Source organism: Moschus berezovskii, chromosome 4, assembly GCF_049115385.1.
Source record: "Moschus berezovskii isolate FMDL1 chromosome 4, NW_MosBer_1.0, whole genome shotgun sequence".
Classification (NCBI taxonomy): domain Eukaryota; kingdom Metazoa; phylum Chordata; class Mammalia; order Artiodactyla; family Moschidae; genus Moschus; species Moschus berezovskii.
The window spans coordinates 26481470-26509226 of NC_142463.1; the positions used below are offsets into that span (position 1 = coordinate 26481470).

The following is a 27757-nucleotide window of genomic DNA, read 5'->3' on the forward strand; positions in this document are numbered from 1 at the left end:
ACTATTATTATTTTAATGCTCAAATTGTCCTTAATTTGGCCAGTAGGATTTTTTTTTTAAGCTGACTTCTGTGTTCTGTTGACATGTTCCTATCATTCTCTAAGTATTTTCTTCTTTAACTTTCAGGCACAAAAAAAGTGTTCCAGGCCAGTTTTCTATCTTCCCTGTCCCAGTCCTGGAATCAACCATTTTTCCAAGGAGCCCTAGTTCCTCGTAATGGAGAAAGTTATTTAGAAATCAGTACCTGATGCTAGGTGTACTTATTGCTGTTGGCTCTCATGGTGCCCAGGCCCTCTCAGAGCTAAGAAACATATGAATATTGTATATATGTGTACATAAATGTGTATTCATGTACATATTTCCATATGTATTTATTTACATAAATATTAAAAACTATTAGTTCATACTGATACCTGTATTTCCAGCCTAACATTGCAGAAATCATTCTGGTTTTCTCCCTTACCATTTTTGTAACTGTCCGACAATCAGAAACCCTTTATCTTTGTTATATTACTCATTTGATCAATCCTTCTGTATGCAGTTAGTTTCCCATCATCACCCACTTCCTTGTGTGGATGTCACCCTTATTCCACTCAGCCTTGGAAACCTTGTACCAGCCTGACCCAATCCCCCTGCCCAATGTGGACTCCATTTTGGGCTCTGACTCCCCATGCTGGACTTTTCCATTGTGTAATTTTCCTCTTCATCCTGCTGGCTTTGATACCCCATGCCAGGTTGTTCCTTGGTTTGATGTATGCCTTCCTTGTCCTGTTCAGACTCTGATGTCCTGAGCTGAATCTTCTACCCATTTGGTACAATACTTTTAACTAAAGCACAGAGCTCATGTGATTTTCCCCTTTTAATGCCCCCTTTCTGTTCCAGGGTTCAGTCTCAGATCCTATATTGCCTTTAGTTACGACAATTCCTTACTCCTCTTGTCTTTCATGACTTTGACATTTTTGGTGAGTTTTAGTTATTTTGTAGAATGCCTCTCAGTTTGGGTTTATCTGATGTTTTCTCATGATTAGAGTGAGATTATGTGTTTCTGGCAAGAATACTACAGAAGTGACGCTGTTTCCTTCTCAGTGGGTCATATCGAGAGAGTGGTATATGATATCAAGAAATTTGTTACTGGTGATATTAATCTTTATCACTGGATTAAGGTGGTGTCTGCCAGACTTCTCCATTATAAAATTACTGATTTTCCCTTCAGTTCAGTTCAGTTCAGTCGCTCAGTCGTGTCCGACTCTCCGCTACCCCATGAATCACAGCACGCCAGGCCTCCCTATCCATCACCAACTTCCTGAGTTCACTCAAACTCATGTCCACAGAGTCGGTGATACCATCCAGCCATCTCATTCTCGGTCGTCCCCTTCTCCTCCCGCCCCCAACCTTTCCCAGCATCAGAGTCTTTTCCAGGGAGTCAACTCGTCGCATGAGGTGGCCAAAGTATTGCAGTTTCAGCTTTAGCATCAGTCCTTCCAATGAACACCCAGGATTGATCTCCCTTAGAATGGACTGGTTGGATCTCCTTGCGGTACAAGGGACTCTCAAGAGTCTTCTCCAACACCACAGTTCAAAAGCATCAATTCTTCAGCGATCAGCTTTCTTCACAGTCCAACTCTCACATCCATACATGACCACGGGAAAGACCATAGCCTTGACTAGACGGACCTTTGTTGGCAAAGTAATGTCTCTGCTTTTTAATATATTATCAAGGTTGGTCATAACTTTCCTTCCAAGGAGCAAGCGTCTTTTAATTTCATGGCTGCAATCAGCATCTGCAGTGATTTTGGAGCCCCAAAAAATAAAGTCTGACACGGTTTCCACTGTTTTTCCATCTATTTCCCATGAAGTGATGGGACCAGATGCCATGATCTTTGTTTTCTGAATGTTGAGCTTCAAGCCAACCTTCTCACTCTCCTCTTTCACTTTCATCAGGAGGCTTTTGAGTTACTCTTCACTTTCTGCCATAAGGGTAGTGTCATCTGCATATCTGAGATTATTGATATTTCTCCCAGCAATCTTGATTCCAGCTTGTGCTTCTTCCAGCCCAGCGTTCCTCATAATGTACTCTGCATATACGTTAAATAAGCAAGGTGACAATATACAGCCTTGACGCACTCCTTTTCCTATTTGGAACCAGTCGGTTGTTCCATGTACAGTTCTGACTGTTGCTTCCTGACCTGCATACAGGTTTCTCAAGAGGCAGGTCAGGTATATTGGGGGAGATACTTTGATACTCTGCTAATATCCTCTTTCTCCTCAAACTTTTGCCCACTGTTTTTAGCTATTAGTATGCCATTGGCCAGTCTTGCCTTCAGTAATTATTACTGTTGTATTTGTCTACAGGTGATTTAAATATTTCTTTCATTCCTATTACACTTACGAATTGTAACTCTTCTGAAGAAAGAACTGTGCCTTCTTCCCCATCTATTTACTTATTCAAGTAATTTATATCAATAGTGCACTCTTAGGTATTTATTTAATTCTTTGGATTATAATTCAATACTATCAGTTATTATACTACTCACAATCTTTAGGCTTTGGGTTTTGGAACTCCTTCAGTTTGGCTCCTTTTTCCTTTTGACATGCCCCCATTCTTTTTCATGCACTTCTGTCTTTCTTTCTCCCTGTCTAGAACCCTGAGTTCATAGTGATACCTCCTCTTCTAGTCTTAATACCATATGGCTCATTCTATCCTTCTCACTTTCCTCATATGTAATTTCTTCCCTCAGACACTGAGAAACCAGGGTTGGCATTATCTACAATATATTCACTTGTTTGTAGTTACAGAATTGCTCAACTATACACCTGTGAAAACCAGATTTACAGTACTTGTGCAATTTTTGTACAGTATTTGTGTATGGTTCTGTTTTGGTTTAGCCTTGCATTGTCTAGTCAGAATACTGTTTTCAAAGTTAGTTGGGCTTAATTTTTACTTTTTTCTTCCTTGTACCCTTCAGTGTGATTGTCTTATTCATTTGTAATACAGTTAGGTTAATTTATTACTGTTTATATTTTCCCAGGTAGCTCAGTGGTAAAGAATCTGCCTGCCAGTACAGGAGATGCAGGAGACGTGGGCTGAATCCCTGGGTTGGGGAGATCCCCTGGAGAGGAAAATTGCAACCCACTCCATTATTCCTGCCTGAATAATCCCATGGACAGAGGAGCCTGGCGGACTATTGTCCATGAAGTCCCAAAGAGTTGGACATGACTAAGCACATACACAGAATTACATTGTATTTTGGGTTCCTTCTCCCTATCCTGGTTGATTTAAATTATTTATCTGGGGAAAGAATGTGAAATATTACTGTGACTTTAAAGAGTCTGAGTATATTCAAAATGATAAATTCAGAGAAGTATTGCTACCTCTGTACCCCTACTAACTCATTCCTGTTTTTCCTGATTTCCATCCTTTCCCACTGTGCTTTGTAGGTTACCAATCTCATTAGTTTATAGTTCATCCTCCTTGTATTTATTTTGCACAAGCAAGCATATGTGAGTATATTTTCTGATATCCCCTTCTTTCTTTCTTCTTTGTTTTCATTGAATAATATATCTGAAAAATCACTCCAGATCACTCAAAGTGATCTTCCTTGTTCTCTTTTTTACACTTACATTGTACTCTACAGTTTATTCAACCATCTTCCTCTATCTGAGTGAGCAGTGAGCATTTAGGTTGTTTTACAGTATTTTGTAATTATAAACAATGCTACAGTGATTAACCTTATTCATATGTATTTTTATCTTGTTTGATGTTGCTTGATTTTTTTCCATACTCAGCCAATCTTGTATTTCTGGAATAAACTCAACTTCACTTTGACATATTAAGTTTTATAAATAATTTTTGCATATCCTTTTTGCATTAGAGTTGCCTTAAATTTTTTTCTCTTATGATAGTCTTGTCAGGTTAATATCAAAGTTATTCTGACCTTAAAAGAGTTGGGGAGTGTTCATCTTTTTCTTTTCCCTGGAATATTTTGTGTTTGATTTGCATTCTTTCTTCATAGATGTCTGACAGAGTACTCTCGTAAAACTTTCTGGGTCTGGAGTTTCCTTAATGGGATGACTTTTCAATTACTTTAATATAGAATATTTTTGATCTACCAAAAGTGAACTTTTTCTGTGACCTCACCTAATAGTTACAAAATTGTCTAGATCTCACCCCCAGCTATTTTTAAAATATTTCCTCTGTCTTTGGTTTGTAGTAAATTTTGGCTGGCATGGGTCTAGCTGTGGATTTTTCTTGATTCAGCCTGCTTAGAATTCTTGTGTGTGTTAGTCACTCAGTCGTGTCTGACTCTTTGTGACCCTATGGACTGTAGCCCTCCAGGCTCTTTTGTCCATGGAATTCTCCAGGCAAGAATACTGGAGTGGGTTGCCATTCCCTTCTCCAGGGGATCTTCTCCATCTAGGAATCAAACCCGGGTCTCCTACATTACAGGCAGATTCTTTTACTGTCTGAGCCACCAGGGAAGCCTGGGCTTCTGAAATCCGTGGCTTAATGTCTTTCTTCTTGTTTTGAAAAATTCTTCATCAGTTGGTGCTTCTAGTCCCTCTTCTCTGTTATCTTCTTCTGGTGTTTCAATCACATGCATATTACACCTTCTTACTGTCCGTGTTGCTCTCCCTTTCGTCTGTATTTTCTCTCTTTGACTCGTTTTTTGTTCTCATGAGTTTCTTCTCTTCTCTCCTCCAGTTCTCTCATTGTCTCTTTAACCGATTTAATCTGCTGTCAAACTCATTCACTGAGTTCTTAATTTTGCTTATTATGTTTTTTTAATTTTAGAATTTATATTTAATTATTTAAAGAACCCATATAATTTATAAAATGGTTTCTAAGGCTCTGTCAAAATTTCCAGTCTTTTATTGAATGAATTAAAGCATAGTTACTTTTCAGCTGTGGGACTGTTCAAATATCTGGAGCTCTTGTTGATCTGTTTCTATCATTTGATTTCTCATTTATGTGTAGCTTTGTCTCTTTGTATATCTTTGGTTATCTTTGCTTATGTGCTAGTCATTGTATTTAAAAATTGTTTATAAAAATAATTTGGAAGCTGATATGATGTTATCTTTCTACAGAAAATATATTCATTTGCTTTTGCTAGCTGGATGCTTAGAGTCAGTAACAACTTGGGGTAGTTTTAATTTATTTCAGGCATCAAGATTTTTCTGGATGATCCACATGACTGAGCAACTGTTTTAATTCTGTTTTAGTCTTTTTTTTTTTTGATGTGGACCATGTTTAAAGTCTATCGAATTTGTTAAAATATTGCTTCTGTATTATGTTTTGGTTTTTTAGTCTCCAGGCATGTGGGATCTTAGCTCTCTAACCAGGGGTTGAACCCACACACCTTGGCATTGGAAGGTGAAGTCTTAACCACTGGACTGCCAGGGAAGTCCCTGTTTTATTCTTAATCCCAAGGTGCAGCCCTTTGAGGTCCCAATCAAAACCTGAGCTGTTTGCCAGAGCCACCACTGTTGGTCAGCCTTGCTCTCTTAATTTTTGGCCTGACAAGACTTTTTATTTTCCAATAAATGTTTTTAGAGTAGTTTTAGGTTCCCAGAAAAATTGAGCAGAAAGTACATGGAGTCCCCTGCTCATACATAATAACAAGTCTTTTAAGAAGTTGCTCAGTCTACAACTCCTCTTTTGAAATGTACAATGCCTCCAGGAGGACAGTGGCCCTAAATACCAGGCTGGATGTTTGTCTTTTCCTAGATTTTGGCTTGTTCATTCTTTACTATCTTGCTATTTTCGGATGCTTTCAAAACAGTTATTTTTAATTATTTTAACTTTTATAATTATTACCAGTGGGAAGGTAGCCTGCAATTGTTGAACATATTTATTCTCTTTGTTATCAGTTCAGTTCAGTCCAGTTCAGTCGCTCAGTCGTGTCCGACTCTCTGCGACCCCATGAATCACAGCATGCCAGGCCTCCCTGTCCATCACCAGCTCCCGGAGTTCACCCACACTCATGTCCATCGAGTCGGTGATGCCATCCAGCCATCTCATTCTCTGTCGTCCCCATCTCCTCCCACCCCCAATCCCTCCTAAAGCTGAAACTCCAATACTTTGGCCACCTCTTTGTTATAAATTGCTACAATTAGGTTGCATATTTGAAAAGAGTAGAAAGATAAAACCTGTTAAGGAAATGGCACAACCAAAAACCTTTTCTATTTAGCATCATGATTTAAAATTTTTGCTTCCAATTATGGAGCTAAATTGTAGATATTAAGCTTTTGCTTTTTATAAATTTTTATTTCAGCTCGTGATGCTGATGAGCGAGAGAAGTGGATCCATGCCTTAGAAGAAACTATTCTTCGACATACTCTTCAGCTTCAAGTAAGAATCTTTACATGGCTTCTGGATAGTTCAGTAGTTTTTTTGTTTGTTTTCTGTTTTTTTTTAAATAGCTAATAGGATGTAATAGAAACTTTTAATTTCTGAGTTGTTTATTTTTGCTTTTACAGTGTTATAATATATATAAAGTTATAGTCATTTTCTTCTGCTTAAAATACTGATTTTTGTCTAGAAACAAAACAGTACAAGGCAATGTTGAAAGTGAAATGCTGTGTTAAAATTAAAATGTGCCAGGCTCATTTTTTAAATTTAATATGTATAGTTGGTTATTGGTATAGCCAAATTATATAATAATGCATAAAGTGCTGAGAAGTTGACCTACTTTTCTTTTTGTAGAATTTGGCATTTACTTTGTGGGTAGTACTCTTAGGGATGAAAGTGAAAGAAAAAATCCACATTTGGTTTAAGGATAAAACACATCTAACTTGGGTGTGGTTTGAAGTAGGTATTTAAATAATGTCATGAGGACCAAGATTCCCACCTCTGTTTCTCAGTCTCTGGGTTGACTTCATTTTTAGATAGATTCTCCTTATGTGTAGTAAAATGGAAGCAGTAATTTCAGCCTCCCATCAGTGGAATTCCAGGTCCATAGGAGGCTGTTGTTCTTTCTGGATTAAGAGGATTAGTGCTGATACCTTAGCTTCAGTCACTTTCCCAGTCCTCAGTTCAGTTCAGTCGCTCAGTCGTGTCTGACTCTTTGCGACCTCATGAATCACAGCACGCCAGGCCTCCCTGTCCATCACCAACTCCTGGTGTTCACTCCGACTCATGTCCATCGAGTCGGTGATGCCATCCAGCCATCTCATTCTCTGTCGTCCCCTTTTCCTCCCGCCCCCAACCTTTCCCAGCATCAGTCTTTTCCAGTGAGTTAACTCTTCGTATGAGGTGGCCAAAGTATTGGAGTTTCAGCTTTACCATCAGTCCTTCCAATGAACACCCAGGATTGATCTCCTTTAGAATGGACTGGTTGGATCTCCTTGCAATCCAAGGGGCTCTCAAGAGTCTTCTCCAGCACCACAGTTCAAAAGCATCAATTCTTCAGCGATCAGCTTTCTTCACAGTCCAACTCTCACATCCATACATGACCAGTGGAAAAACCATAGCCTTGACTAGACGGACCTTTGTTGGCAAAGTAATGTCTCTGCTTTTTGATATACTGTCTAGGTTGGTCATAACTTTCCTTCCAAGGAGTAAGCGTCTTTTAATTTCGTGGCTGCAATCAGCATCTGCAGTGATTTTGGAACCCCAAAAAATAAAGTCTGACACTGTTTCCACTGTTTCCCCATCTATTTCCCATGAAGTGATGGGACCAGATGCCATGATCTTTGTTTTCTGAATATTGAGCTTCAAACCAACCTTTTCACTCTCCTCTTTCACTTTCATCAAGAGGCTTTTGAGTTACTCTTCACTTTCAGCCATAAGGGTGGTGTCATCTGCATATCTGAGGTTATTGATATTTCTCCCAGCAATCTTGATTCCAGCTTGTGCTTCTTCCAGCCCAGCGTTCCTCATGATGTACTCTGCATATAAGTTAAATAATCAGGGTGACAACAGCCTTGACGTACTCCTTTTCCTATTTGGAACCAGTCTGTTGTTCGATGTCCAGTTCTGACTGTTGCTTCCTGACCTGCATACAGGTTTCTCAATAGGCAGGTCAGGTGGTCTGGGATTCCCATCTCTTTCAGAATTTTCCACAGTTTATTGTGATCCACACAGTCAAAGGCTTTGGCATAGTCAATGAAGCAGAAATAGATGGTTTTCTGGCACTCTCTTGCTTTCTCCATGATCCAGTGGATGTTGGCAATTTAATCTTTGGTTCCTCTGCCTTTTCTAAAACCTGCTTGAACATCTGGAAGTTCACAGTTCACATATTGCTGAAGCCTGGCTTGGAGAATTTTGAGCATGACTTTACTACCCAGTCCTAACCAATCATAATTTCATAGTCATATGTTCCACCTCTTGGTAATAGGATTTACCTGCTACATCAGAATCATGTAGCAATTAGGGGAGAAGGTGGTCCTCCCTGTCCCCAGGCAGAGTCAGAATGGGGGAAAAAAGATGCTAGGTGACCAAAAAAACAAATGTCTAATCTGCCATACTAAAGATAGTTTTCTGTGTTTGTTCTCCATTAAAAGAGCTTATATTGTGGTAGATATAGAGGATTTTGTTTTGATTTTTTGGATTTACAGGACTGAATCATAGAAAACTGATGTTTTGTAATCCTTTGTCTACTTAATTTGTCCTATATCAGGAATGGGGGCTACCCAGGTAGTGCGAGTGATAAAGAACACGCCTGCCAATGCAGGAGATATAAGAGACATGGGTTTGATCCCTGGGTCGGGAAGATCCCCTAGAGGAGGGCACGGCAATCCATTCCAGTATTCTTGCCTAGAGAATCCCATGGACAGAGGAGCATGAAGGGCTACAGTCGATGGGGTTGCAAAGAGTCAGACACGACAGAAGCAACTTAAGCATGCATGCACATACCAGGAATTGGCTTTGTTCAGTTCAGTCGCTCAGTCGTGTCCGACTCTTAGCGACCCCATGAACCACTGCACGCCAGGCCTCCCAGGACATCCCAGGTTGTACAAGACAGCAAAATCCCCATCATTTTGAAAGTTGTTCAAATAGATGATTTAAAATAATATGTGAGGATATGACTATTAAGAAACTGCGAGAAATAAATATGGAGTTTAAATCAGAAATACCTAAAGTTACTCTGTGAGTGAGATGTGCTTTTTAAAAGCAACTTTATAAGCACATCTGGCTTGGGTGTACTATGAAGAAATTCTATTAATTCCTTCATAAATTTCTTTTCAATTTCAGTTCAGTTTAGTTCAGTCACTCAGTTGTGTTTGACTCTTTGCGAGGCCTCCCTGTCCATCACCAACACCCAGAGTCCACACAGACTCATGTCCATCGAGTCAGTGATGCCATCCAACCATCTCATCCTCTGTCGTCCCCTTCTCCTCCTGCCCTCAATCTTTCCCAGCGTCAGGGTCTTTTCAAATGAGTCAGTTCTTCGCATGAGGTGGCCAAAGTATTGGAGTTTCAGCTTCAACATCAGTCCTTCCAATGAACACCCAGGACTGATCTCCTTTAGGATGGACTGGTTGGATCTCCTTGCAGTCCACGGGACTCTCAAGAGTCTTCTCCAACACCACAGTTCAAAAGCATCAATTCTTCGGCGACCAGCTTTCTTCACAGTCCAACTCTCACATCCATACATGACCACTGGAAAAACCATAGCCTTGACTAGACGGACCTTTGTTGGCAAAGTAATGTCTCTGCTTTTTAATATGGTATCTAGGTTGGTAATAACTTTCCTTCAAAGGAGTAAGCGTCTTTTAATTTCATGGCTGCAATCAGCATCTGCAGTGATTTCTTGAGAGTCCCTTGGACTGCAAGGAGATCCAACCAGTCCATTCTAAAGGAGATCAGTCCTGGGTGTTCATTGGAAGGACTGATGCTAAAGCTGAAACTGCAATACTTTGGCCACCTCATGCGACGAGTTGACTCAGTAGAAAAGACTCAGATGCTGGGAGTGATTGGGGGTGGGAGGAGACGGGGAAGACAGAGAATGAGATGGCTGGATGGCATCACCGACTTGATGGACATGAGTTTGAGTGAACTCCGGGAGTTAGTGATGGACAGGGAGGCCTGGCGTGCTGTGATTCATGGGGTCGCAAAGAGTCAGACACAACTGAGCGACTGAACTGAACTGAATAGTCTAGTGGTTTTCCCCTTTCTTCAATTTAAGTTTGAATTTGGCAATAAGAAGTTCATGATCTGAGCCACAGTCAGCTCCCGGTCTTATTTTTGCTGACTGTATTGAGTTTCTCCATCTTTGGCTGCAAAGAATATAATCAGTCTGAATTCAGTATTGACCATCTGTTGATGTCCATGTGTAGAGTCTTCTCTTCTGTTGTTGGAAGAGGGTGTTTGCTATGACCAGTGCTTTCTCTTGGCACAACTCTGTTAGCCTTTGGTCTGCTTCATTCCGTGCTCCAAGGCCAAATTTGCCTGTTACTCCAGGTGTTTCTTGACTTCCTACTTTTGCATTCCAGTCCCCTATAATGAAAAGGACATCTTTTTTGGATGTTAGTTCTAAAAGGTCTTATAGGTCTTCATAGACCCATTCAAGTTCAGCTTCTTCAGCGTTACTGGTCGGGGCATAGACTTGGATCACCGTGATATTGAATGGTTTGCCTTGGAAACAAACAGAGATCATTCTGTCGTTTTTGAGATTGCATCCAAGTACTGCATTTCGAACTCTTTTTTTGACTATGATGGCTACTGCATTTCTTCTAAGGTATTCCTGCCCACAGTAGTAGATATAATGGTCATCTGAGTTTTCAATTTAGGCAGTTGTATAATTGACTCGTGTCGTTTTACGAAATTTATGATCCAATAAGAAGGTAAGTATTTTAAGAATCAGATTGGACTGTAAGTGGCAGATAATATTCCCTCCGCAGTTTGTTAGAGTGATATTCAAGTCTCTGTGTGATCTATTTTCTTCTAGACATTTCTATAAACCTACTGAAGTGCTGCTGCTTACTTGCTTTCCTCTGAACCCATCTTTTCATTTCTGATCTCTACATTCCTACATGTGATACCTGTAATACCATCTGCCTCCACTCTGCCTTTGTGTTCTGCCTCTTTTCTTCAAAGTCCAGTTCAGAACTGACCTCTTCTGTGGAGCCTCTCCTAACCAACCCCTCCTTTCTCAGCCTCCAAACTCAGTGATCTCTTTCCTTTGAATGCCATACTTGTTGCAGAGCTTACTGAGTTCTTATCATATTCTTCTTGTTATCCTTTAAGTATATATAATTTCCACCTCATTAGATAGGATGCAGACTCCTTAAGGTACCTACTTTTATCCAATTTTGGAATACATGACCTTTTACTAAGAAGAGACCTTACATGTCTTTTGGAATAACAAAATGAAAGGGATAACTTTGGAAAGTCTTAAATACTGATAGCTTTGATATTTTAAAATACATGTACATAATAAATTATTTATATATTTTTTTCTAAAGTTAATACATGCAGGAAATAGGACATTTAGAGGTATGTAATTAAATGTTAATTTGACTGGCAAAAAAGGTAAAGAGATTCTTTCCGGAGATGGTGAAGTATGGTGAAAGACTTGACTCTGGAGCCATAATGACTTGGTTTATGTCCCAGTGCCACCACTTACTCTTGACATCACTCTGAGTTCCAGTGTCTTCATGTATAAAAAGAGGATAGTAAAGTACCTATTCTTCAGGGCTGTTTTGATGATTAAATGAGTTAAATGCAAATTTATTGAAATTATGCCTGGCTATAGTAAGAACTTGGTAAAAAAAAAAAAACAAAAAAACTTCCCACGTGACTCGGTGGTAAAGAATCTGCCAGCCTATGTAAGAGATGCAGGTTTGATCCCTGGATCAGGAAGATCCCCTGAAGGAAATGGCAGTCTACTTCAGTATTCTTGCCTGGGACATCCCATGGACAGAGGAACCTCGTGGGCTACAGTCCATGGGGTTATAAAAAAGTTGGACACAACTTAGTTACTAAAAAACAACAAAGTTTAAACGATTACTAATACTCAACTTTCAAACCTCAACAGCTCAGACTGTAATGCTGTCGTTAACATAAACAGAAAAACTAGATAAAGACATGGGTTTGAGGAGAAAGAGCTGATAAGCCAATTTTAGCCTTGCCGAGGTTGAATTTCAGGGAGACATCCAACTGTCAAAATCCACAAGGAAAGAATGTAGGACTAAAGCTACAACTACTTTTACCATTCCTACCCCCAGTACTTGGCATTCTAAATGGTGCTTGATAAATGTTAATTAAAGAAAGAATTGACAAAGGAATTACTGAATAAACACATGATGTATAGACTGCTTTTATATTGCTGTGTATCACATTCTTTGAGATGTCTAACATTGTTACACCTCCATGAGTAGGTACTCATGAAGTGCTCATCCAAATGGGTGTTGTAGAAGGTATTTACATGTCTTTCTTTTCCAGTGAACTTTATCTCTAATTTAGTCATTAAAATATACTGCTGTGGCCTTTACTAAAAGCTTCACTATCTCCAAAATACTGTATTTAAAAGTGTTTTCTATCTGACCACAGTTTTCTTACTTCATCCTCTTCTAGCACTTTACTTCTTCTGGACTTTTCTCCTCTCATTTTGGTCTGAGTTCTACTCCATTTTTCCTGGCCATTTCACACCTTCCTAGTTTTGCTTATCTCACTCCACAGTGTAGATCTGATGGTCTGTTTCTTAAACATAGATTTTGGTATCACCCTTAAAAGTTGTTGTCCCTGGATATTTTTGCACTGTACAAATAGCTGTGAAAAGAAGAGAAGCGAAAGGCAAAGGAGAAAAGGAAAGACATACCCATTTGAATGCAGAGTTCCAAAGAATAGCAAGGAGAGATAAGAAAGGCTTCCTCAGTTATCAATGCAAAGATATAGAGGAAAACAATAGAATGGGAAACACTAGAGATCTCTTCAAGAAAATTAGAGATATCAAGGGAACATTTCATGCAAAGAGGGGCACAATAAAGAACAGAAATGGTATGGACCTAACAGAAGCAGAAGATATTAAGAAGAGGTAACAAGAATACATGGAAGAAGTGTACAAAAAAGATCTTCATGACCCACATATTCATGATGGTGTGATCATTCACCTAGAGCCAGACATCCTGGAATGCGAAGTCAAGTGGGCCTTAGGAAACATCACCACAAACAAAGCTAGTGGAGGTGATGGAATTGCAACTGAGCTATTTCAAATCCTAAAAGATGATGTTGTCAAAGTGTTGCACTCAATATGCCAGCAAATTTGGAAAATGCAGCAGTGGCCACAGGACTGGAAAAGGTCAGTTTTTGGCATTGCCATTCTTTGGGATTGGAACAAAGACTGTTCAAACTAATGCACAATTACACTCATCTTACACGCTAGCAAACTAATCCTCAAAATTTTCCAAGCCAGGCTTCAACAGTACGTGAACTGTGAACTTCCAGATGTTCAAGCTGGTTTTAGAAAAGGCAGAGGAACCAGAGATCAAAGTGCCAACATCTGCTGGATCATCGAAAAAGCAAGAGAGTTCCAGAAAAACATCTATTTCTGTTTTATTGACTATGCCAAAGCCTTTAACTGTGTGGATCACAATAAACTGTGGAAAATTCTGAAAGAGATGGGAATACCAGACCACCTGACCTGCCTCCTGAGAACTCTGTATGCAGGTCAGGAAGCAACAGGACATGGAACAACAGACTGGTTTCAGATAGGAAAAGGAGTACGTCAAGGCTGTATATTGTCACCCTGATTATTTAACTTATATGCAGAGTACATCATGAGGAACACTGGGCTGGAAGAAGCATAAGCTGGAATCAAGGTTGCCAGGAGAAATATCAATAACCTCAGATATGCAGATGACACCACCCTTATGGCAAAAAAGCGAAGAACTAAAGAGCCTCTTAATGAAAGTGAAAGAGGAGAGTGAAAAAGTTGACTTAAAGCTCAGTATTCAGAAAACTAAGATCATGGCATCTGGTCCCATCACTTCATGGCAAATAGAGGGGGAGGAAATGGAAACCGTGACATTTTATTTTGGGGGGCTCCAAAATCACTGCAGATGGTGACTGCAGCCGTAAAATTAAAAGACACTTGCTTCTTGGAAGAAAAGTTACGCCCATCCTAGACAGCATATTAAAAAGCAGAGACATTACTTTGCCAACAAGGGTCTGTCTAGTCAAAGCTATGGTTTTTCCAGTAGTCATGTATGGATTTGAGAGTTGGACTGTAAAGAAAACTGAGCACTGAAGAATTGATACTTTTGAACTGTGGTGTTGGAGAAGACTCTTGAGAATCCCCTGGACTTCAAGGAGATCCAACCAGTCCATCCTAAAGGAAATCAGTGCTGAATAATCATTGGAAGGACTGATGCAGAAGCTGAAACTCCAATACTTTGGCCACCTGATGCGAAGAACTGACTCATTTGAATAGACCCTGATGCTTGTAAAGATTGAAGGCGTGAGGAGAAGGGGACGATAGAGGATGAGATGGTTGGATTGCATCACCAACTGGATGGACATGAGTTTGAGTAAACTCCAGGAGTTGGTGATGGGCAGGGAGGCCTGTCATGCTGCAGTACATGGGGTCGCAGAGTTGAACATGACTGAGCGACTGAAGTGAACTGAACTAATGCCATTCTGATTTCTATTCCCCAGTGTCCCCAGCTGTTATATTTCTCTGCTTCTAGTTGGAGGTCACAAAATCGAGATGGCTTTATCTGTCACTTTAAATTTTGTCTAACTTTAATCAAATTTCTATAAATATTTTTCTTCTTATTGATTTCTTTTTTGATTGCCAGTTAAATTCCCACAGTGAGTCTTTTTTAAATTACTTTTATAGTCCATTCCCTTCTTTATCGAAAAGATCTCAACTACTTCTTCAACAGTTATAAGTGACTGCACCTATTTTTTCTTTCTATGCTTTGCATATTTTAAAGCAAAAATATTCTCACTCTTTCCTCAAGTTAATAATACCCCCATAATCTTGACTACATGATATTTCCTTTAGACTATGACCTTATTTACCCTCCAGCAGTCGCCACTATTTCCATGAATTCAGTTAAAACTTCTGTAGATGACTTTCTTCCCTTCCCCCATCTTTATATCACTTTTGCTGTTTCGCTTCTCCCTTAAGTCCTCAATTCTTTCCTCGTGGATTTTGCCTGGTAGATACCTTCTGAAATTCAACCTTGACAAGGCTAAAAGTGTCTTATCAGCTCTTGTCTTCTCAAATCCATCTCTTTATACATTTTTTTCTGTTTCTTAATATCCGCATTATAGTCTGATCCATTTCGGTTTGAAAGTTGAGGTTTTTTCAGGTAGTAACTTCTAACTTGCCAGGCCTGGGGACTTCTTTTCTTCTCCCCTCCCCCGTCTCTTTTTAATAAAATTACTTACACTCGTGTGCTCACTTTGACTATCATTTTTCTTACATCTTACTAACTCTGTTTCTAGTGCCCTCCTAATATTCCTGAATCTTTTCCTTTCTTCATCCTATGAACCGAACATCTGTAATTAATGATCTTAAGGCCTCCATAACTGTGAGAAGGGTTTGCATTTGCCTGTAGAATGAAATGAAAATTCTTTTCAAGGGATTTCACTGTCTGTTCGATTATAACCCACCCTAAATTTCTACCACCTGTCCCTGAATGTACTTGATGTTCTACGCAGAATTCATTCCTGGTTCCATTCTGTGCCTTCTGTCTTTTAAACCTCTTTTAAACTACCTGATCTTTAGAAAGTGAAAGCGAAAAGTCTCAGTTGTGTCAGACTCCTTGTGATCCATGGACTGTACGATCCATGGCATTCTCCAGGCCAGAATACTGGAGTGAGTAGCTTTTCCCTTCTCCTTAAAGGTATATATAAAACCTTAATAAAGTAGTTGTTGTAAGGTATTATCGTATTTCCACCATATTATACTTTTCAGATAGAAGGTATTCATAAATATTTGTTCTGTTTTTCCTTCCATTCTGATTAAGGAAAAGGAGAAGGCAATGGCAAGCCACTCCAGTACTCTTGCCTAGAACATCCCACGGACAGAGGAGCCTGGTAGGCTGCAGTCCATGGGGTTGCTACAAGTCAGACACAACTGAGCGACTTCACTTTCACTTTTCTCTTTCACACATTGGAGAAGGAAATGGCAACCCACTCCAGTGTTCTTGCCTGGAGAATCCCAGGGACGGGGGAGCCTGGTGGGCTGCCGTCTATGGGGTCACACAGAGTCGGACACGACTGAAGTGACTTAGCAGCAGCAGCATCTGGAGCATCCCTTGTACCTTCTCCCTTTCCTTCTATCTTTCCTTTGTTCTTTTCTTTTAGTATTGTTCCTGTTGTTCTGTGGGTAATTGTGAATTACAATTAGGATAGTCTGAGGATGGAAGAAGACAGCTGAAGCCTCTCTCCTTTCCACTCCTACGTTGAATTTCCAATAGTTACTCTAAACTTGTATTTAGGTTGTGGTATCTTTTCATGTATTTGCAGCCAACCTCACTCCCTGAGAGAGGCCGGAGGGGCTGCTGAGCTGCTTAATTCCCTCTTTTTAGCCTGTAAGAGGCATTTAGTAGATAGCTGATGACACTAATTAATGAAAGCAAACATTTCAATTCTTTATTTACCCTTGTAAGCTTTCAGTTCAGTTCATTCGCTCAAATTGTAAGCTTTAGTACAGACTAAATGCTGAGAGATTCCTAAGCAAATGATTGATCATGGAATAAGATTTAGGATGTCATATCCTGTATGTTTTGCAGTATCTATCCTAATTTGTATAATGTATTATGAATTATAGCAATGGGTCTCGATATCATACAGTTATATAAGTCAGTTTTACTTGAGTAAATGGACCCATTAAAAAAAAAAAAACAACTTCTGCAAGAAAAAACTCTTGAACCCCAGTGTTTAAAGTAAAATATCACAGTGTTATTTAATGTGGGCAAACATAAATCTTATATCAACTTCTTAAGTTTAAAATCTTACAGAACTAACCATACATTTAAATGAAAATTGCAAGTTAAATACAAATAAAACACAAAGCAATAAAATCTAAATTAATGGATGGCATCACCGACTCTGTGGACATGAGTTTGAGTGATCTCCAGGAGTTGGTGATGGACAAGGAGGCCTGGTGTGCTGTGATTCATGGGGTCGCGGAGAGTCGGACACAACTGAGCGACTGAACTGAACTGAACGTTAAGTTAATGTGCTGAATGATACTGCCTTGCTTAAAATGTTTCACTGCTTTGAACATGAATATGGTACTATAAGGAACAGATTCTTTTTCAATTTCACATGCATACACTATTTTGTTTTTCCATCTATTTCCCATGAAGTGATGGGACCAGATGCCATGATCTTTGTTTTCTGAATGTTGAGCTTCATGCCAACCTTTTCACTCTCCTCTTTCACTTTCATCAAGAGGCTTCCTCTTCACTTTCTGCCATAAGGGTAGTGTCATCTACATATCTGAGGTTATTGATATTTCTCCCGGCAATCTTGATTCCAGCTTGTGCTTCTTCCAGCCCAGCGTTCCTCATGATGTACTCTGCATATAAGTTAAATAAGCAAGGTGACAATATACAGCCTTGACGTACTCCTTTTCCTATTTGGAACCAGTCTGTTGTTCCATGTACAGTGTCAGACTTTATCTTTTTGGGCTCCAAAATCACTGCAGATGCTGATTGCAGCCATGAAATTAAAAGACGCTTGCTCCTTGGAAGGAAAGTTATGACCAACCTTGACAGTATATTAAAAAGCAGAGACATTACTTTGCCAACAAAGGTCCATCTAGTCAAGGCTATGGTTTTTCCCGTGGTCATGTATGGATGCGAGAGTTGGACTGTGAAGAAAGCTGGTCGCCGAAGAATTGATGCTTTTGAACTGTGGTGTTGGAGAAGACTCTTGAGAGTCCCGTGGACTGCAAGGAGATCCAAGCAGTCCATTCTAAAGGAGATCAATCCTGGGTGTTCACTGGAAGGACTGATGCTAAAACTGAAACTGCAATACTTTGGCCACCTCATGCGACGAGTTGACTCACTGGAAAAGACTCTGATGCTAGGAAAGGTTGGGGGTGGGAGGAGAAGGGGACGACAGAGAATGAGATGGCTGGATGGCATCACCAACTCTGTGGACATGAGTTTGAGTGAACTCCGGGAGTTAGTGATGGACAGGGAGGCCTGGCGTGCTGTGATTCGTGGGGTCGTGGAGAGTCGAACATGACTGAGCGACTGAACTGAACACTATTTTGTGGAATGTGATAACTGTAATCTCTCCACATTTCTGTGTTCTGAGTACCGGATAACCTTCATTTGCACAGCATGTATCATGAGGTCTTTGACTTTGACTTCACACATATGTCATTTTCATGATGAAGGCTCTTCTATGGCAAGTGATAGTTTTTGGTACCAACTTGATGATAAACAACTTGGGCAATGAAGTAACTTGTTAGCACTTGAATTTGATGTTGTTACTGCTGATTCAGTGTGTGATTATACTAATTTTTATAGGTTATCAGAAACTAAAACACAAAAGATTGAGATATAGAGACTTAGACCCCAATTTGAATACACTAATGTAGATGTTTGAGTAGTGTAGACCTTTATAGGTTTCCTGGTGGCTCAGCGGTAAAGAATCCCTGCGATGCAGGAGACCTGGGTTTGATCCCTGGGTCAGGAAGATCTCCTGGAAAAGGGAATGGTTACCCACTTCAGTATTCTTGCTTGGAGAATTTAGTGGACAGAGGAACCTGGTGGGCTACAGTTCGTGGGGTGACAAAGAGTTGAACATGACTGAGCGACTTAACACTTTTAACTTTTCATAGATCTTTAAGTTTTTGGCTTCTATGCTATAAATGAGTTGATATTTTAAAAAATTTTATACTGAATGGTTTCTGTGATTATAATTTGAGTCACGAAATTGGGCTATACTTGTCCTTGTCTGTGTAAGTTTCTGTAGGCCACTATAGACTGTACCTTAGGTGGTTATCAAATTGGAATTTCATTGCTACTGACTTGTAATCTTTTAATTTTTGCCCTTTCCTATTTATTCACTATATATTGGCTTTGATGTCATGCCCGTAGAAAAAAAGGACATGATATCTATAGGAATATGACTGAGGGGAATAGTGAGGGCTGGTAGAAATCTCACCAGAAATGCTATTGAATCTGTAAGTAAAACATCATTATACATAAAAGAGATGTGATAGAATTCAGATTGCAATTCGTTATTGAGGCCAGAAAAATAATGGAACCATTCTGAAGCATTTTTTCAAACCTAGATACTTTGGTACCATAATTACATACATACTAAAGTTTTATTATAGATAACCATAAATTCAGTATTTAAGATGCAATTTAGGATAGTAGGTGAACTAATTATTAGTATTAGTTAGCTTGAGTCTACCCTCTTTTCTATAATAGCTGTGTCTAGTTGGGTAGTTAAGATTAGTAGCAATCTCCTGAGTATTTTTCTTTTTTAAAATATTTTTAAAAATTTTTATTTATTATCTTTGTGCTGGTCTTCACTGCTGCACAGACTTTTCTCTAGCTGCAACAATTGGGGGCTGCTTTCTAGTTGTGGTATTCGGGCTTTTCATTGCGGTGGCTTCTCTTATTATGGAGCACCGGCTCTAGAGTGTATGGGCTTCAGTAGTTGTGGCTGTAGAGCACAGGCTCAATAATTGTGCCACATGGGCTTAGTTCTGTGGCCTCTGGGATCCTCCTGGACCAGGGATCAAACCCATGTCTCCTGCATTGGCAGGCGGATTCTTTACCACCAGCCACCAGGGAAGCCCTTGTGTATTTTTCTTGAGTGTTAAGCTATTTTTCTGAAGATTAGCTTTCGGAACATATATTTCAATTTCTGAGTATATAATACTGACTACATAAACGTAATAACCATCACTGTATCATTTCCCTTGGCCTCATTAGATTTTATTTTTGTGTCATGTAGAAAAATACATGTGTTTTGTTTTTCTCCCTTGAAGCCCTTTGTTTCCCAAAGGAAATGATTGCAATATAGATGTGTCATTTTTTCCACAGGTAAAATGGTATGTAGAGGTAGCCAGGTACTTGGGGCTCCTACAACAAAGGAAAATTCCTCTAAGGAATGTTGCCAACATTGTTGCTGTTACTGGGGGTAGAGGAATTTCTGGCTTCTAAATTGGAATTTAGAATTCAAGGATTCATTTTTTAATAATAAATTTTGTTGTAATAGTGGTGGCCCATCTTATCTTGAACTCTTGGGAAACAACTAAAAACAAATGGTCCGGTTTTATAGATGCTAAAGATTGTTCCTTTAAGTGCCAGAAATTTATTTTAATTGTGGTTTTATGGAAATCTTTTAAAACTTATATTTTATTGCCTTCTTTTTATAGAAATAAAGTTTAAAAATTAAAAAAAAATAATACATGTTCAATTCAGAACATACAGAGAATACAGAAAAGTTATTTATTTCATAAATATTTATCAGACACTTAATGTGTTCAGTGCACTGTACTAGTTGTGGAGGATGTAATTGTGAATAAATGACATATTGTCCTTGTCTTTACTGAGCTCAGTCTGGTATAAAGAAGAAAATAAAAATTATGAGAACTGAATTTTTATAAAACTATAATAATGTCATAATTTCATGCTTTCAAAAATATTTTAGCTTATATATTAATAGAAGTATATAAAATAAAAGCAATAGTTTTTCTTACACCCTTTCTTTAGAGAAAAACATGGAGTTCCAACTTGTTAATGTCCTAATTCTCATGTAAAGTATTTAAAGTGAAGAGCAATCACACAATACAAAGACATTTTATCCATCTTGTGGCAGGAAGCTCTCTCTGTACTTTTAACCAATTTTGGCAACTCACATGGTTTTAGTGGAATCAGAACTTTCAGAAAAGTTCAGTGGCCATTATAGAATTTAGCTATAAAAATAGGGGCAATAGCACCTTTCTCCTATAATTTAAAAATTGAATGGTACTAAAAGGCTCATATAGAAAAACACTGTCCTTCTGTTGCAGGAAGGGGGACCCCTTCCAGGGCCTGAAACTGGTCTCTTGTCTAACACTTGGAAATGAATCGTCCGAGGAGACACATAAAATGTTCCCTTGGAAACTCTAATTTTCTTAAAGAGATCTCTTGTTTTTCCTATTCTGTTGTTTTCCTATATTTTTTTGCATTGATCACTAAGAAAGGCTTTCTTTCCTTGCTATTCTTTGGAACTCTGCATTCAAATGCTTATATCTTTTCTTTTCTCCTTTGCTTTTCGCTTCTCTTCTTTTCACAGCCATTTTGCTTTTTTGCATTTCTTTTCCATGGGGATGGTCTTGATCCCTGTCTCCTGTACAATGTCACGAACCTCCGTCCAGAGTTCATCAGGCACTCTATCAGATCTAGTCCCTTAAATCTATTTCTCACTTCCACTGTATAATCATAAGGGATTTGATTTAGGTCATACCTGAATGGTCTAGTGGTTTTCCCTACTTTCTTCAATTTCAGTCTGAATTTGGCAATAAGGAGTTCATGATCTGAGCCACAGTCAGCTCCTGGTCTTGTTTTTGCTAATTGTATAGAGCTTCTCCATCTTTGGCTGCAAAGAATATAATCAGTCTGACTTCGGTGTTGACCATCTGGTGATGTCCATGTGTAGAGTCTTCTCTTGTGTTGTTGGAAGAGGGTGTTTGCTATGACCAGTGCATTCTCTTAGCAAAACTCTATTAGCCTTTGCCGTGCTTCATTCCGTGCTCCAAGGCCAAATTTGCCTGTTACTCCAGGTATTTCTTGACTTCCTACTTTTGCATTCCAGTCCCCCATAATGAAAAGGACATCTTTTTTGGGTGTTAGTTCTAAAAGGTCTTGAAGGTCTTCATAGAACCGTTCAACTTCAGCTTCTTCAGCATTACTGGTTGGGGCATAGGCTTGGATTACTGTAATATTGAATGGTTTGCCTTGGAAACGAACAGAAATCATTCTGTCGTTTTTAAGATTGCATCCAAGTACTGCATTTCGGACTCTTTTGTTGACTATGATGGCTACTCCATTTCTTCTAAGGGATTCCTGCCCACAGTAGTAGATACAATGGTCATCTGAGTTAAATTCACCCATTCCAGTCCATTTTAGTTCACTGATTCCTAGAATGTCTACGTTCACTCTTGCCATCTCCTGCTTGACCACTTCCAATTTGCCTTGATTCATGGCCCTAACATTCCAGGTTCCTATGCAATATTGCTCTTTACAGTATCGGACCTTGCTTCTATCACCAGTCACATCCACAACTGAGTATTGGTTTTTCTTTGGCTCCGTCCCGTCATTCCTTCTGGAGTTATTTCTCCACTGATCTCCAGTAGCATACTGGGCACCTACCAACCTGGGGAATTCCTCATTCAGTATCCTGTCCTTGTGCCTTTTCATACTGTTCATGGGGTTCTCAAGGCAAGCATACTGAAGTGGTTTGCCATTCCCTTCTTCAGCAGACCACATTCGGCTGTGGTCCATGGGATCAGATCAACTGCTGCTGCTGCTGCTGTTAAGTCACTTCAGTCGTGTCCGACTCCGTGTGACCCCATAGACGGAAGCCCACTAGGGTCCCCCGTCCCTGGGATTCTCCAGCCAAGAACACTGGAGTGGGTTGCCATTTCCTTCTCCAATGTGTGCAAGTGAAAAGTGAAAGTGAAGTCGCTCAGTCGTGTCCAACCCATAGCGACCCCACGGACTGCAGTCTACCTGGCTCCTCCATCCATGGGATTTTCTAGGCAAGAGTACTGGAGTGGCTTGCCATTGCCTTCTCCGGGGATTAGATCGACTAGGTTTCTCTAATTATGATTTCAGTATGTCTGCCCTCTGATGCCCCCTGGCAATACCTACCGTCTTATTTGGGTTTCTCTTACCTTGATTGTGGGATATCTCTTCACAGCTGCTCCAACAAAGCGCAGCCACTGCCCCTTACCTTGGACAAGGGGTATCTCCTCGAGGCCGCCCCTCCTGACCTTGAACGTGGGGTAGCTCCTCTCGGCCCTCCTGCATCCACGCAGCCACCGCCTCTTGGACGTGGGGTAGCTCCTCTCGGCGGCCGCCCCTGGCCTCAGCCTACGCTTCTGCGCGCGCGGTCGGTTGCCCCCAGCCAGCGTCTCTCGCATCTGGGCCGCTGGAGGCGGCGTAAGCAGAAGATATTAAGAAGAGATGGCAAGAATACACAGAAGAACTGTACAAAAAAGATCTTCATGACCAAGATAATCACGATGGTGTGATCACTCACCTAGAGCCAGACATCCATAATGTGAAGTCAAGTGGGCCTTAGGAAGCATCACTACAAACAAAGCTAGTGGAGGGGATGGAATTCCAACTGAACTATTTCAAATCCTTAACGATGATGCTATGAAAGTGCTGCACTCAATATGCCAGCAAATTTGGAAAACTCAGCAGTGGCCACAGGCCTGGAAAAGGTCAGTTTTTGTTCCAATCCCAAAGAAAGGCAATGCCAAAGAATGCTCAAACTACCGCACAATTGTACTCATCTCACATGCTAGTAAAGTAATGCTCAAAATTCTCCATGCCAGGCTTCAACAGTACGTGAACCATGAACTTCCAGATGTTCAAACTGGATTTAGAAAAGGCAGCGGAAACAGAGATGAAATTGCCAACATCTTTTGGATCATTGAAAAAGCAAGAGAGTTCCAGAAAAACATCTGCTTTACTGACTATGCCAAAGCCTTTGACTGTGTGGATCACAAAAAATAGTGGAACATTCTTAAAGAAATGGAAATACTCAGTCCACCTTTCCTGCCTCCTGAGAAATCTGTATGCAGGTCAAGAAGCAACAGTTAGAACTGGACATGGAACAACAGAGTGGTTTCAAATCGGGAAAGGAGTATGCCAAAGCTGAATATTATTACCCTGCTTATTTAACTTATTTGCGTAATAAGTTGGAATCAAGATTGCTGGGAGTTATTTATAATAGCTAAAACATGGAAGCAACCTAGATATCCTTCGACAGATGAATGCATAAAGAATTGTGGTGTATATACACAATGGAATATTACTCAGTCATAAAAAGGAACACATTTGAGTCAGTTCTAATGAGGTGGATCAACCTAGAACCTATTATACAGAGTGCATGAGTCAGAAAGAGAAATAGAAATATCACATTCTAATACATATATATGGAATCTAGAAAAATGGTACTGAAGAATTTATTTACAAGGCAACAGTGGAAAAACACTCATAGACAATAGACTTACAGACATGTGGAGAGGGGAAGAGAGGCTGAGACCTATGGAAAGAGTAACATGGAAACTTACATTACTATATCTAAAATATATTGCCAATGGGAATTTGCTCTATGGCTCAGGAAACTCAAACAGGGGCTCTGTATCAACCTAGAGGGGTGGGATGGGGAGGGAGAAGGAAGGGAATGTCAAGAGGAGATATATGTATGCCTATGGCTGATTCATGTTGAAGTTCTGACAGAAAACAGCAAAATTCTGTAAAGCAATTATCCTTCAATAAAAAATTAAAAGATTGCTGGAAGAAATATCAATAACTTCAGATATGCAGATGACAACACCCTTATGGCAGAAAGTGAAGAAGAACTAAAGAGCCTTATGTTGAAAATGAAAGAGCAGAGTGAAAAAGTTGGCTAAAATAATATTCAGAAAATGAAGATCATGGCATCCGGTCCCATCACTTCGTGGCAAATAGATGGGGAAACAATGGAAACAGTGACAGACTTATTTGGGGGGCTCCAGAATCACTGCAGATGGCGATTGCAGCGATGAAACTGAAAGACTTACTCCTTGGAAGAAAAGCTATGACCAATCTAGACAGCATATTAAAAAGCAGAGACATTACTTTGCCGACAAAGGTCCGTCTATTCAAAGCTGTGGTTTTTGCAGTAGTCATGTATGGACATGAGAGTTGGACTATAAAGAAAGCTGAGTGCCGAAGAATGGATGCTTTTGAACTGTGGTGTTGGAGAAGACTCTTGAGAGTCCCTTGGACTGCAGGGAGATCAAACCAGTCAATCGTAAAGGAGATCAGTCCTCAACAGTCATTGGAAGGACTGATGCTGAAGCTCCAATACTTTGGCTACCTGATGGGAAGAACTGATTCGCTGGGAAAGACTGAAGGCCAGAGGAGAAGGGGACGATGGTTGGATGGCATCACTGACTGGATGGACATGAGTTCGAGTAAGCTCCAGGAGTTGGTGATGGGCAGGGAAGCCTGGCGTGTTGCATTCCATTGGGGTCGCAGAGTCGGACAGGACTGAGCACCGGAACTGAAATAACCATAATGAAAAAATAGTAAGAGCAGAAGGCAGTTACCCTCCAGATCAGTAACTCCGTAATTTATTCGTGTCTCAGTTTGGATGATTTTTAGTTCAGGTCCCCAAAGCCCAGGAAGTTGTGTCATTTGGATTCCCAAAGTATTTTCACAAGCCACCAACATTTCTTATGGAGCTGTGGCACAACAGCAAGCCCATGTTTCCCTGGATTAATAAACAGGCACTGATACTTTTTTTATTGATATGGTATCTCCCCCTCCCTTTATCTCCCCCGCCTCGCGACACAAACAACTTTCCGGAAGTAAGAAAAAGTAGTCATCCGGATGAAATTTGGCTCCACAGCTGCCAAAATAGTGGATGTCGTGCTAGACGCAGGTCGGTTTAGGTGTAGCACGTTTGCGTCTGTGACCGGGTCTTTCCCAGTCGCCACGCTCGGGAACCTTCGGGGCCGAAGCCCCGAAGCCTAGCTGAGCTCCCTCGAGCCTCGAGCTCCCTTTCCTGGGGGCAGCAATTGGCGTGGTGGGGCAGCCGCGAGTCCCGAGGAATAGGTCCGGGTGCGGCAGCCGGCCAGAGCCCCGAGGTGAGTCTTGGGCTGCGCGAGGCGGTGGGAAGGCTGAGGAGCCGGGCCGTCCAGATGCCTGGCCGCCGCGGCCGACCCCTCTCGCCTCTCCACCCCGAAATTGGCCTAACCGCCAATCGTCGGCCGCTCACCTCCTTACCGCAGGTGATCCATGGCCAATCGCCAGGGGTCTCTTTGCCAGGAGTCGTCAGAGTCAGCCAATCGGTGCGGTCCCTCGGGCGGGGCGGGGCAGGGGTAGGGAGTGAGGGGCTGTCCCGCGGGAAAGGCAGAAGCTGACGAGACCAACTGCAGCGCATCGGTAACACGGCGGAGTGGGGGCCGAAGAGGGTGCTCGGAAGCAGCCTTCGGCTCCCTCCCCTGGAGGCACAGAGGGCGGGGGCCTTGGCGAATGGCTTTCTTGGTGGCCACTTGCGGAGTGAGTAGACCCGGAGGGTCTGGGAGAGGGGCCGGCTCCCACCCCTGAGTTCCCAGGGCCCCTGCTGCTTGCCCAGGCCGTGGGCGCGAGAGTGATTCTCTCCCTGCCTCCATCCCGTCGCCCCCTGGGGTGAGTAGGACGATGTGGCCGTCCGGGCCCTCTCTTCCGCGAGACTCTCCTCACTTCTTCGGCCGAAATGGTAGGAGGCTGAGACCAGGGGCCTTCTGTACCCCGGAGAGGTTATTCGCCACCAACCAAACCAGTCTGGAGAGAATCGCTTCCCCTTTTTCCGATTCATTTTCGTGGAACTCTAATCTTTCGAAAACTGTCTCAAGATATTGAACACAGGAGTTAGACTTTCTCTTAATGTGAAAGTTGAATTTTGACCAGTTGCCGAATAATTGAATTTCCTGTTGCTGGCCAAACCTTTTCTGTTGTTTTATTTTTGGCTGTGTTCTTGCCTTTGCCAATATTTTTGTGTGTAATAATTATGGGTGCTGTTATTTGTATGTGTGTGTGAGGTGGTTTTATGATTTGGGGGTAGTTTGTGCAAAAAATAGTGAAAACTTTGGAATAGTTTTATGGGGTTCACTTAAAAACTGGAGGGAAAAGTTTAGGTTATCAGTAAGCTTGGTTATGGAAAGTTGACTATAAGCAATGGACTAGGAAGCATGTATGAATCATGCATTTATTGCATCATTCCTACTATATTTAAGTGTTTTTGATGTGAAAGAGGGAGAAGGCAATGATATGAAAGAGTAAGAGATGTATTGATTAAGAAAATGTCTGTTTGCCGATTTGAAGTAACATTTGGCTTTACTTGTTGATTAAACTGTACTTTTAGCAGTATTCAGGAAATCAAAAACAATTCAAGGAATTATTTCTCCTAGTATTGAGTTAAGAACGTGGGAGAGATCTTAGAATAGTAGTTGCAGTTTTAAGAATTCTTGTAGTGAACTTTAAGTTGGGAATTCTCATCCACTGTGAATCATCTCTCAGAACATTTCCTTTATTGAACTGAGTTTGTGATAAAGCCCTTTAATAAATAATGTTAACATCTTTCAGTTACATTTAATAAATTTTTTTTTAATTTCACTTTTTATGTACCCCAACTCCTTCAAATACCATGTTACCTTTCCTATTCTAGGAAAGATAAAAACCACTAAAAATCAGATTTTCAGTCTGGAGAGCTTACTTGGGAAATTAGAAAGATAACAGAGATGCTGGATCTATTTTCAAAATGTTCTGAGTTTGATTTTTACAAAGATGACACTTTACTTGAAGTACCCCTCAATAAACACTAGGTTGCAATGTTGGTCACATTCATTTTGACATTTCCAAAGTCTTAGGTGGTGGTCTTTTTTCCTTTAGTGTGGAAAGATTGGTAATAATCTTAACTACTGAGCCATCCCCAGTTGATAAGTTTGGTTCAGGCAGTAAAGAGCATTGTGATACAACCATATTCTGCTGATTGGAAAATCAGGCAGTTGCACAGTTTGCAGTTTCTTATTTGAGAAAGAGGATATCATGCTTTTATTTTAAAAAGGAAATTCTGAGATGT

General features: G+C 40.5%; 1 protein-coding gene across 9 annotated transcripts in view; it reads left to right on the forward strand.

Annotated features, from left to right (window-relative positions):
* OSBPL9 (oxysterol binding protein like 9) overlaps positions 1-27757 on the forward strand; it is a 170106-nt gene that overhangs the window by 84610 nt on the left and 57739 nt on the right. For 6 of the 9 annotated variants that reach the window (XM_055401919.2, XM_055401921.2, XM_055401923.2 and 3 more), the window contains one exon: positions 6273-6349. In XM_055401919.2, the coding sequence (XP_055257894.1) occupies positions 6273-6349 (77 nt within the window). Of the gene's footprint in view, positions 1-6272; positions 6350-25649; positions 25782-26038; positions 26197-26305; positions 26326-27757 lie in introns of those variants that run through there. The other 3 variants (XM_055401929.2, XM_055401928.2, XM_055401930.2) reach the window with 3 other exon arrangements.